The sequence below is a fragment of the Rhagoletis pomonella genome, unplaced genomic scaffold (genome assembly GCF_013731165.1).
Source record: "Rhagoletis pomonella isolate Grant_MI unplaced genomic scaffold, Rhpom_1.0 Rhpom_scaffold_00004, whole genome shotgun sequence".
Lineage (NCBI taxonomy): Eukaryota > Metazoa > Arthropoda > Insecta > Diptera > Tephritidae > Rhagoletis > Rhagoletis pomonella.
In genome coordinates, this window is record NW_023458558.1 from 56,264,761 (window position 1) to 56,277,189 (window position 12,429).

General features: G+C 36.1%; 1 protein-coding gene across 1 annotated transcript in view; it reads left to right on the plus strand.

Moving 5' to 3' along the window:
- LOC118737833 (protein timeless homolog) overlaps positions 1–11,417 on the plus strand; it is a 532,077-nt gene extending 520,660 nt beyond the window's left edge. The window contains exons 8-11 of the mRNA XM_036468614.1: positions 4,131–4,336; positions 4,710–4,795; positions 9,013–9,213; positions 9,293–11,417. Of these exons, the coding sequence (XP_036324507.1) occupies positions 4,131–4,336; positions 4,710–4,795; positions 9,013–9,213; positions 9,293–11,169 (2,370 nt within the window). The 3' untranslated portion in view covers positions 11,170–11,417. The remainder of the gene's footprint in view (positions 1–4,130; positions 4,337–4,709; positions 4,796–9,012; positions 9,214–9,292) is intronic.
- The last annotated feature ends 1,012 nt before the right edge of the window (positions 11,418–12,429 follow it).

Consider the following 12,429-nt stretch of genomic DNA (forward strand, 5'->3'; position numbering starts at 1 on the left):
TGCCATAAGCAGAGGAATTAAACATATTTTTTGCACTTCCACTTTTTTCCCTTTCAAAATATTTTTGTAGCATATTTTATCCTATTTTTGCCGTTTGCTTATTTCACTTGATAGGTGCCTAAAGCAGCTTGAAAAAAATTAAAAACAATAATTTATTTCTGTAGTAATTTGCTTTGCAACAAAAGCTTAAATAAACCACGCGCAAAGGATTTTTCAGTAGTTAGCTCATAAATCATGGCATCTATACGCTTTGGCGGCTTTAAAGCATTGAAATATTGTGAGTTAAATTAAAAATTTGCCAAGTAAAAAAATTGCTGCAAGATTCTAAACCAACTACGAAATGTTAAGCTCCTGCTATCAATTATGTGATGAAATCTTTTTCAGTAAAGCAAATTTTGGAGAACTACATATCAATAGTAAATATGTATGTATTTTGTTTGAAATATTTTTATGCAGTTTATTTTATTTGAATTTGTTCCTTAAACTTAATATATTGAATATAACCTTGATTTTAAACTTCATATCTAGTAGCCTTCAATAAATAAAATTTTAACAGGGAGTAAATCAAAAAAATTAAATTTTTCTCAAAAGATCAAGCTGCTAACTGAAAACACTGGATCACAAATTTTAAATTGGTGTTTGTTCTCCAGACGCCACTATCCAAGGCCTATGTAGAATTGCTCGGTGATTCCGAAAATCCAATTAAATTTTTTTTTTTACGTTTTCGAGATACATATTTGCAATTTACCGTTATTCAGCATAAAGCAACAATTGGTTCCTTTTAATCACGTATATCTTACGAACCAATTTAAAAATCTTAATATAAAACACGGAAAATTAAGATTAAAAGTTTAAAAAATAACAGGCTCTGTGCCAAATTTTCGCATTTGTACTAAATCCTGTTCTATTACAAAAAAAAATAAAAATTAAGTTTCTGATGAAGAAAATCGATGGATAAATACGAAATATCAGTGGTCAAATGAAAATGCGCAAAGATTTTTTATATGAAATTCGAGCAGTAAAGCGTGTTACTCGGGTGTACGTGGCGTATGATAAAATAATGTTACTAATACGCCATATCGTACGCAACATTTTGCTTCACCATGCAAACTTAATGAGAAAATATCTTGGAAAATTTCCTCATCTAGAAAAACGATATACAGATCCGTAGTCTACGACCCAAAATTAAATTTATGTGTATCGGCGTTTTTTTATAATTTTAGCGTTCCTACATTGTTATCTTAGAATATCCTCTTACAAATTAGATAGCCGTACATTCTCATTACTGGTCCCCACTTGCATGTAGTCATCAAATTTAGTTTACGTTATGTAAAGTTTAAGCGGTTGCCTGCATCCAGTTTACTTATATGGAATTTACATGATTCAACTTTCACAGGCGATTAGTTGAACCAAAAGTTGAACGAAAGTAGGCAGCCGACCAACTTCATTGGAAGCGATTAGTTGAAAGGCCGTTTACACCAGGCGATTGTTGCATTCAACTAAAAATCGCCTGAAAAATCGCCTCATATAAATTCCCTATTAGGTCCATCAATCAGCCAAAGAGGCGATTATGAAATGAGAAAGATGCTAGCATCTGATAAGGCAATGACAGAGATAGTGTAACAGCTTACCATCAAAAAGAGAGCTGTTATAATTCCCGTCACTGGCCGCTATTCTTATCTTGCCGAAGCTAGGCCAGATGCACCGTATGATCCCTCGCGTGATTTCTTCCGACGAACCTTTATTTGTCTTGTCGACAAAATTTGTTTTACGCCATGTTTCGCAGGTAGGTACCGGCATGACCCCATCGTGAGAGGGGTTGACGTCAGACAGGGTGGTTCGCTTCGCAAGCTCGTTTGTCATAGGGTAACCTCGTATGAGACTATGACCTGGCGTCTGCTCAATGTCGCTAGCCCACTTTGCAGCTAGCTTATTAGGAACTTTTCTACATTCTATCACAGTTTTGACGAGGTTTTTACAGCATTCCAGCTGCATGGATAAGTACATATGTATATGGTTACTGAAGACAGATTAAGAGAAGATTCGATATGGCAAAGACCTCTTTTATGACCGCAAGCTCTGCTTGGAAAACACTGTGGCAGCCTAAAATCGCGGCCTAATTGGAGGTCATTCGAGTTTGGAGAATTAGTTTGGAGCCATCCCGGTGAACCGCTGTGGGGTTATCTTGGAGGTCCGTGATCCAGTCGTCCTCCCAATCATTCGCAACTAAAAAGAACACTTGTGAAGAACTTATTCCCAAGAACGATAAGCTGTGTAGTCGTGGAACCTAAAAATATCGGTGTAATTGGTTATATTGTTCGTTTGGCCGACTAGCATACATACCAGCATTTGGGCATTGGTGATATTAAAATTAGTTTGCCACATATTCAAACTGTGTGTGCTGTGTGTGTACTCGTGAATATTCATATATAAGCTAAATTGACCTTATCTTTGTTTAACTAAAAGTAGTTTGCTTATTGAAGTTAATTCTGCAAAAAATGCGGCTACGAAAAAGAAGAAATATTTCTGATATTTAAAACTTGGGCCACACAAATAGTTTCTTGCATAGAGCAACTGAAGCAAACGACATGTGTTTTTTTTGCAGTGACGCCATTTTTAGATAGATTTAAAAATAAAATTTTATATTAAGTTGTTTAAGAAGCAAGTAAAACTGTTATAGCTAATTGTTTCAACTTATAAAAGCTTAAAAAATTAAAAAAAAAAATACTCTGATATATTATTAAAAAAGTTATAGAATGCCGCATAATTCCGTGGCTTAGTTTATAAGTGCATAGTTGTTGTAAATATATTCGCGTACCAAAAATGTCGGTCGGAGTAGGCCGTATACAGTTTTTATGAAATTATTAAATATACCTGTAACGGTGTACGCATAATCGTGCGTGTAAGTTAAAATTGTATGATTTCCAAAAATATAAGTGTGCGATTTGTTTTCTTAATAAAAACATAAGCAACTGTTTTTCGTTATTTTTAAAGTACGAATTATTATACAGGATGTACTAGACCCGTCTGCCTACCCCTTCTAAACTGGAAGAAAGTGTGTTTTATTGGAAAACGGAAAATTACAAATTACTAAGTCGGGGAAGCTCTATATTTTGGTCGTATTATAGACCTCCGATTTTGATTGCAATCCGTTCCAAGTATTTAAAAAAAATGTATTTTCAATTCTGTTAAAATTTTACTCCTCCAGCCTTTTATCACTAAAATCATTCTATAATTTCACACTGCGTGCCGGTTCGAAACTGTCCTATTTTCAATATTCTTCAAATCTGGGGCTAGCCGCGGGAAAATTTCAAAAAGTGGATTTCCCTTTTTTGGACCACAGTAATATACAGTGGGGAGCAGAAATTAATATTCTGTGATTTTTGTTAAACATTTGCAAGGTTTTTAAAGTTTTTTTTTTTTGTTATTTTGTCATAACTATATTTTGTCATAAACTATATAAATTAAACTCTCAAACTTTATACAAAGCTTAGAAAAATTTAACAAATTTTTCAGTAACATCCATAGCCCATTAAATTTTAGTGTAATAAAGCGCAAGTCTTAAGCGGCTGCAAAATCGCGTTGATTTTAAGATTTTTTTTCTGACGGCTTTTGCAGTTTTTTCGTATAAGTGCATTTTATAAAAACTGGCTTTGATTTTATTTAAAAAAAATAAAAAATTCATGTTATATCGAAAAAAAGTGCAAAAATCCGTAGCCAAAAAAAAAATATCAAAAAAAGTTGAAATTTTAATGAAAAGTGGTTAAATTTGTCCAAGCTCTATACAAAGGTTAACAAGTTTTTTTGGTTTTGGTCTGTTATGAAAAATAATAAAAAAAATTATCTTTAAAAACCCTGCAAATATTTAACTAAAATCACCGTGTACTCATTTTTGCTCCCCACGGAGCATGTATGTATGTGCGCATAATTACTACTATAAATAGTAAACTTCAGGAATACTTCTGCCGGCACCAACTAACGGCTAACCACAGTTCTAAGCCATTTACGAACAAGAAGTCATAAACTTTTCAACACTCCACCTTTTACCCCTTCTACTCCTCTTTCACTTTGCTCATTTTGTAATTTTCTTATTCATTTATTATTTGATTTATTTCTCTTGCTATTTACAGGCAAAACTATTTCGCATCTTTCAACGCGTTTTAAGCGTCGAACGTGATACTCATCATGAAGAGCTGCGGCGCCTTGGTATCTATGTTGTACGTAAATTTGTCGAAGTGGCGCCCACAAATCCGAAAATCTTCGCTGAATTATTATTCTGGAAAACGATGAAAGAGGCAAACGAGTTGGAAGGCGGCTATTGTGATGCATATGAGCCGTAAGTAAGCGTATATGTATATAATTATAAAATAGCAAAGGGAATAGCAGTGGCAGCAGCAGCTGTCCTTTGCTCTGCCTGTAAGTGCTTAGCTTCCCCTGGAGTATTTTTCATCTAACCGCAGCTATTATTGAATAAATTCTACTTTTATGTCGAACCACAGGCTAGCGGCATAGTTGCCTTAGTGACAGCGGCAGTTGAGCTATTCATGTATCACTTGGCTGCCTGCTGATGAAATGATAAATGATTGTTTCTTCTTTGTATTACAATATAAACCCATACTCACCCTTTCACCTTTGTGATATATTTACTAACATGCTGACTTTTATCCTTCTGCTTATTCTGCTTCTTTTTCTTCCATTGCACTCAATAGCGCTAAAGGCGCCTGGACCGAAGAGCAAGAAGACCAACTGCGTATGCTATTTGAGGAAAATCAACGTAATCCTGAAACTGATAAGGGTAAGTTGTCACCACCTAAAACAAACATACATACCTACATAAGAATGTATAATATAAAAACACTCAGTCTTAATCATAAATATTTGTTCGTGTGTATGTTTATGCATTTGTGTCTATATAAATATGATATCAACGTCTCATTTCAACCTCAATCTGCCAGCCTATAATCATTCATTCCTGCTGCTTAAAATCACAAATTTGTAATTGTATCCATCACCGAATTGTTTGAATTGATTGTCATCGGTTGAAGGCGTTGGAAAAAGGAAGGAAAACTTCATAAAATCACATCTGCATACTTTAATACAAACGCCATTGCTATGTTGGCATATTTTTCTGTGCTTGCTTTTGTGTCTTGAGTTTGAGAGCGCCCGGCTTTTGAGTCCGTTGCGCATAATTGCGCACATCATTTGTGTCACATTGAGACAGTTTTCACAATCCATTGAAAATGAGATTGTATAGTAAGTATGTATGTACGTATGTTTGTTCGACTGTTTGACTGTCGTGACTATTTGCTGGTGGATTGTGCATGGGGCAGCGATGACAAGTGACGACACCATCACTAAAATGACATACTAATATTTGTTTTTATTAAAATGTCAGAATTGTTGAAATTAATGGGGTTTACATGAATGGCAAGGCCGGAAAATGAGAATAGAGAAGTCGGAAGTAGCGGTTGATTTATTGTTTATTCAAATTAATTACAATGACTTTCCGTTCTAAGAACAATAGTGAGGAATTTTCGGTATTATGAAGCCAAAAGTAACAATTTTGTATTTGATTTTTTCTTGACTTGGCTTTCAAGATATTTTATCATTAGCAATTTTCAGCTTCACTATAGTTCATGCAAACATCCCAAAAAATATTGAAATAACTGCTGGTTTTTATACTTTTCATGAACATGAAGTGGGATTATACATAATTTTGGTCCGATGTTTGTAAGTACTAGAAGAAGAAGATATAGACCCATAAAAAAGTATATCGAAATGATCAGAACGACGAATTGAATGGATTTAGCCTTGTCTGTCTGTCTTTCATTTCATTTAACTTTTTTTTGTTTTTATTTCTTTGCTCACGTTTGCGCAGGCACACGTAGCTTCGCTTCATGTACGCTTCTTTTTCAGAATTTTCAATTAAAATACAGTTCAGTCTCTAAGATAACCCAAGTTAAAAACTTTGTAAAAGACTACAGAAAAATTCATCAAAGTTTCACCAAAATTTCAAACCTTTTTCCCGGAAGTTGTAGAATATTTTCGAGTACACCGTTTTACAGCCCATTCAATGTTAGTGTTTCAAATAGCTAAAGATTGCGGTTGATTTTTTAGAATGATTTATTGTTGCATTTGCTTCCAATATAACGAATACACACACTTTTTTTATCTCTATATATGGAAGAAACCCGCAACACCTTCGGCGAAAAAATAATCCTATAAAAAATAACCGTTAATTTTATCCACTTCAAACTTGCACTCTATTAGACTAAAATTGAAGGGGCTATAAAACAGTGTACCCCAAAAATTTCTAACACTTAACACTTCTGAGAAAAAATTTAGAAATTTGAAATTTTAGTTGAAAATTTGTTAAATTTTTTTGTAGTATTTGTTAGAGAATGAACTCATTCATTAATCTGTTGTAAAGAAATAAAAAAGAAGCTGTAACTATTGTCTATTGTAAAACTTGACTTCATACGTAATTACTTTATCACAGTCACAGGCACAGGACTTGGCCCGCCAACAACAACTTCAAGTATTTTTTTATTTTTTCTATGAAGATTATATCCACCAAATTTTAATTGAAAACGCAGGCGTATAGTTCATATTTTACAACACAAAAACATCTCTCTTGAAAATTAATTGTTTTGGATAAAGTTCGTATTTGCGTGCACAAAGGTAAAATAGAGTTATTTTCAGTCACATTCATTCAATCGTTTGGTAATTTGTTTAAAGGAATTTTATACATTATTTATCGCTCTATGTTAAAAAATATCTTTTGTATCTCTGCAGTAAATTGTCCCACCAGTGACAATGGAATAAATGCCCATTTATTAAAATTAGATTTTTGACAAAAAAGTTCAAACTTTTACCCAACGAATTAAATTAATTGTGCTTAGGTGGAGCGAAACTCTCTTTAGGTTCGACTACCACGTACGGGTGTAAAAGTTTGATCATGGTACGGCTGGTGCCCTAAAGTGTCTCTTCCACTTTGTTCGGAAAACACTTTCCAGCCTTGTTTTGAAGGCAGCAGCGATACAGCGGCCGCTGTGGTATAGTGGTTAGCAGTGCGCGCCACCATTTCGCACAGCCTGGGTTCAAGCCCAGTTTCCGAACAACATGGAAAATAAAAAACAAAAAAGTTCTTTTTTCTAATAGCGGTCTCCCTTCGGTATGCAGTGGCAAATATCCGCGTGTATTCAGCCATAAAAAACAGCCATTCGGAGTCGGTGTGAAACTGTACGTCCATTCCCTTTGTGTGAGAAAACATCAAGGTGCACACCACAATTCGAAGGCGCTGTGTAACCGCTAAAATATTATTACTAAATATTAGCGACACAGCTAATAACATTTGTGAGAGCTGAGTTTTTTTTCACAGCAGGAAATGTTTTGAAAATTTGTTTTTTTTTTTTGGGTGGGGTGTGAAATCGGAAATTGGTATTTTTTTATTGTTCAATGGTAATTGCATTACCTAATTATAACATTTCCTTTGAATTGTCAATAAATCTACTTGCGATGGTATTTGATCACTCAGAGATCGCCATACCTAGAAATTCGCGAAACTTGCAGCTCAGATCCAATTCCGCATTTTTTCTTAAGAATGTATATTACTATGGTCTGATACCCAAACGATAGAGATGTCTATTGAATTAGCACCATAGAAGCCTGCATACTTACATATCTATATATTTAGTTTGAAAATTTCTCAAAATTGTCTTTGGCTAAACAATACATATCTTTGTCAAGCGATTAGCTCTACCACACAATTTTCAGATTTATGAATAAACGACGGCTATATCCTCAAGGTTAACACAAGGTATCAACCTCACCCCCACAAGAGTATATATTTAATAGCCACTGCGGAAACATTTGTGCAGAAATTTACATATACAAATAAATGTATGTATGTGCATTAGGGTGGTCCAAAAATGCATGTGGGAAAAAGTAAATTCGAAATTTTAATGCTCTCAGCCTTAGGATTGTTCTATACCGAAAAATATACCCATATTTTGTTATTTTGAAATCAAAAATATATTTAGAGGTCGCTTAAAGCCCTCAAAATTTTCCTTGTATTTTTATGGGGAAAAACAGTTTTTCGTAGAAATGGTATAGAATTCTTTAAAACCAATATTTTTCGTTCGGAAAACTCTGTTTCTGTTCAGAAGACTCCCATTGATAATACCCAATTATTTAATTAACCATTTTGTTATAGTAACTATATTTTATAGGTCCTGTTAAAAAAATGGTTAAATAAACAATTGGGCAATATTTTTGGAAGTCTCCTGAAGAGAACCAGAGTGTTCCGAAAAATATTGATTTTCAACAATTTTATACCATTTCTATAAAATACATGGGAAACTTTGAGTGCTTTGAGCGACCTGTAAATATTTTTATTTTTTTTCAAAATAAAAAATAGGGGTATATATTTTTTCGGTATAGAGTAATACTAAATGTGCTAGCATTAAATTCTGACTGGACCACCCTAATCTCCATAAACACATGCATGAGTTTATGTGTACATCCACTTTGTCAATATCAGCTGCCAACCTTCGTCAGTGACGTGCAAAACACTTTAACCGCAACCTCAACAACTAGCAGCGGCAAAGCAGACAACACTTTCAACAAATGCGCCAACAAGCTAACACAAACAAACTGTCGACCAAATTACTAACAATCAGTTCAGCTAAGCTTAGCCCACCAGCAACAACTTGACCACAAGCCGAAAAACACTTCATCACTTCGTCACTTTTTCCTTATTTGTTCTTGGCATAAGGGTTTACCGTGGTGGTTTGGGGTGGATTTCGGCAAATTAAATTTGAATTCCTAAATGTTGGAGGTGCAAAAATTTAATGATACTAAATAAATAAATAGGTTACAGTGTTTGTCGTTTGGTAGCGAGTGAAGGAGGTGAAGTGATGGATTAGAGGGCGGATATATGTAGTTCATAGCCAAATAATTTTAAATCTTTTTATTCAACATTCAAACACTTAACCTCTCGTATCTTTGTAGATGTGATTGATTGGATCATCGAGCATTTGAACGACAAGACACGCACTCGACGCATGATACTTAAGAAATTAAAGGAACTCGGTTTGATGTTTAAGGCGCCCACCAAGCGTTCTACTGCGAATGCAGCTACTAAGCATCTCTGGCGCACCGAAGAGGATGAGGAGCTACAAAGCCTCTATGACGAACATCGATTGGAGGAAGGTAAGCATTTCAGCTATTGCATATTTTTTTTTATTTTCAACTTTCGCGGTTTTTATAACAACTTTTCTTCGTATTGCAGATTGCTTACAGCGCATTCTCAACGAATTCGCTGATCGGCGGACAAAACGTCAAATTATTCAGCGCCTTCTTCAGCTACACATCATCGCAGATAAGTCAGAAATTATGCCGAAGAAGCAACGCAAACGCAAGCCAAAGAAGAAAACGGGCAGCTTTGAAGGCACTGATGACGAAGGTGCCTTTATGGAAGAACCCGTATTCGGCGAGCTGGAACCACCGTCCGGCAATAAAACCAAATCAAAGAAGAAAAACAAACTGAAGAAGAATAAAAACAAACCAGCGGCGGCACCCAAACCATCGAAACCGGTAAAGCGGAAAGTGGTGCGAACGCCGCTCGATGTGGGCACTGTGCGGGCATTGATTGCACAAGTTATCGAGAAGTACCAGGACTCAATCGATTGGCTCAAAGAGTGTCTAGAGGATGCAGCCGAAGAAACAGAGGAACCCAACGAAGAGGATGATGGTGTACCGTTGGTGCCACTACAAGAATCTGCCTGCGAAGCTATAGAGAATGCGGATTTTCAAAAGATTCTCGTTGCTTTGGGCATACAACCACCCTTGTTGGGTTCAGAAAGCTATTGGCGCATACCTGTGTATCTTAACTCGGCCGACTTAAAGCTACGCGCTAAAATAGTAGCTGGCGATGAAATCGAAATTGATTTGGAAGGCATAGGGGATGAAGGTGAGGACGCCATTGAAGCGCCAGAAGGAGGAATCGATAATGAGAATGATGACAGTGATGACTCTAGCAGTGAGTCTGAATCCGATGCTAGCGGAGCATCGAAGCAAGACAGTGAGAGCGAGGAAGATTTCTTTGATAACTTTGCTGAAAAGCACAAAAAGCGCATGGCAGCAATGGATAGCTTCATAGAAAAGCGTTCACAGAAAATGCGTAGCATAATGTTTAACAAAAGCGATGAGGAGGACACTGAACGTGCTGGTATAGGACAGAAGAAGAAGCGCCAACGTAAGCCTAAAGAAGAAGACAAAAAACTGCACGAAAACTCGGAGGATGAGGCTGCACAAGTTGATGAAATCAAGAGAAAACTCGACAATAGGCGTCGTCAACCAGCCATAAGCAGCGACGATGAGGATGAGCACATTGAGAAACTATTCAGCGAGAAAAATACCGATGCCGCAACCGATTTATTCGATCAATTGAAATCTAAAACCAACAAGCAAAAGCGTAAAGAGACCACTTACACCGAAGAATTGGAAGAGCTCAATTTCAATTCAGAAGACTATCGTAAACGTTTACTCGAGCTGGGCGAAAGTGACGAAGAAAACGCAATCGCCAATGAAAATGTGAGCAGCACTAGTAACAATAAAACTCGCGTGCGGCGGGCTAACATAATTGACTCAGACAGCGAAGATGAGAACCAGAATGAGATTGGCAAGGATGAGATGATTGACGGCGAACAAAATGCCAAGGACGACAACAAAGGCGTTAATAAAGCCAACACCATCAATGAAAACGACGGCACTGCTGACAAAGAAGCTGCGACCGTTTCCGTTACTGATACTGCCGCTGATGCTGATATTGAGGTCGACGGTAATTTGGGTGCTGCCATTGTTGACAAAACAAGCAATCAAGCGCATGTTGGTGACATAACCACAGGAGCGGACGATACAGGAGCCGTTTTAGAGGAGACTCTACTGCCTGCAGCTACAAATAAACGCAAAAGTGGTGTTTTGAACGATAGCGTTGAGGAAGAAGAAAGTTTCAGTAGGCTTCAAGTCACGGACGACGAGGAAGAGGATACATTTATCGCGCGTCGGAAACCAAATCAAGAGGAACAACAGCGTTTAGCCAGCGGGGAGGAACCCGCCAAGCGTCGCCGTATAGCTATTATCGACGACGACGATGATGATGAGTAGGCATCTGCTGTCTAAAACTCTTTGAATATCTGTGCACTTTACTGACTTTCTTCTTCGTTCTTTGGGCGAACTTGTTTTACATGAATTTCGAATTTGAATTTGGCTATTTTACGTTTACTACATTTTTGTTTCATTTATTTTTAATCTGAAGACAAGACGTAAAGTGTACAAAAAATCCATTTTCGCTTTTATTTTACAATTATTTGCTTTTATAAATAAAAGATTCGGGTAAAAAAAAAAGTCGGGTAAATATTTTTTATTACAATTGTTCTTAACTTTTACTGATGTGGAATGTGTAAGCCTCATTTTCTGGAGATAATTATGTGTCAAATCGAACTTTCTGATACTACTTTTTGTATATTTCCGCGGTGCACGTATGTAGGAAATTTCACTTTCAACTGTGTAACCAGACTTGCAAAATGTAATAAAAATTAAAAAGTTAAATTAAAAAATTAAAAATTAAAACTTTACTTCTCCAAGAGCCCTCGCTTGACTTGAATCGTGCTAGTGAAGCAGTCAATGGCACTGTGAATATTCTTCTTAACTATAGAGAAAATGTTAACACGCATTTTTCTGATATATTTTCAGAAGTTACCGATACCGCTAACGAATTGGATTTTGACATTTTCCTTCCTCGGAAAGCGAATAGACAAAATTTTCGGGCTAATTACACAGGTCCACAAAAAGGAAAATCGATGAAAGGTTCCTTTGACCAAACCTAGTCTGTTATATGTTTTTGGGGTCGCTGAACACGAATCTGACATCCGTTTTGCTCCATCACTCTGGATTTTTTTCTTAGCTCAAAAAACATCTCGGATTTTACGTGACATTTTTACGTTTTCATTTGCATCTTTATCTTCGGTTTTGTCTCCATTTTATGTTCTTAATCGTTATCATTTATTTCTTCATCATCACATTTATCTTTGTTACAAGCTATAACAGTTTAAGTCGATAGGTTTTGTATTACATTTTCAAACACCCTAAATGCAATCTTGCATCTACCTACGCTTGATGAAATTGCTCGGAGCTCCCTTAATATAGCAGCAAGACTCAAAGAAACCAGTTCGTGGATAAAATGAATCTCTGGTATTCAGATATCCTAGGCACATCATCGCGTCTCGGGTGTTAGCCATTTAGGAAGCAAAAGCTTTAGTCCAACACATAGAAAGTGGAATTTCTCTTGCTGAATGCCGTACATATCTGATCTAGATAGCGTAGGTCTACGAAAATCAAACTAATATATGTATGTGCATTCATATG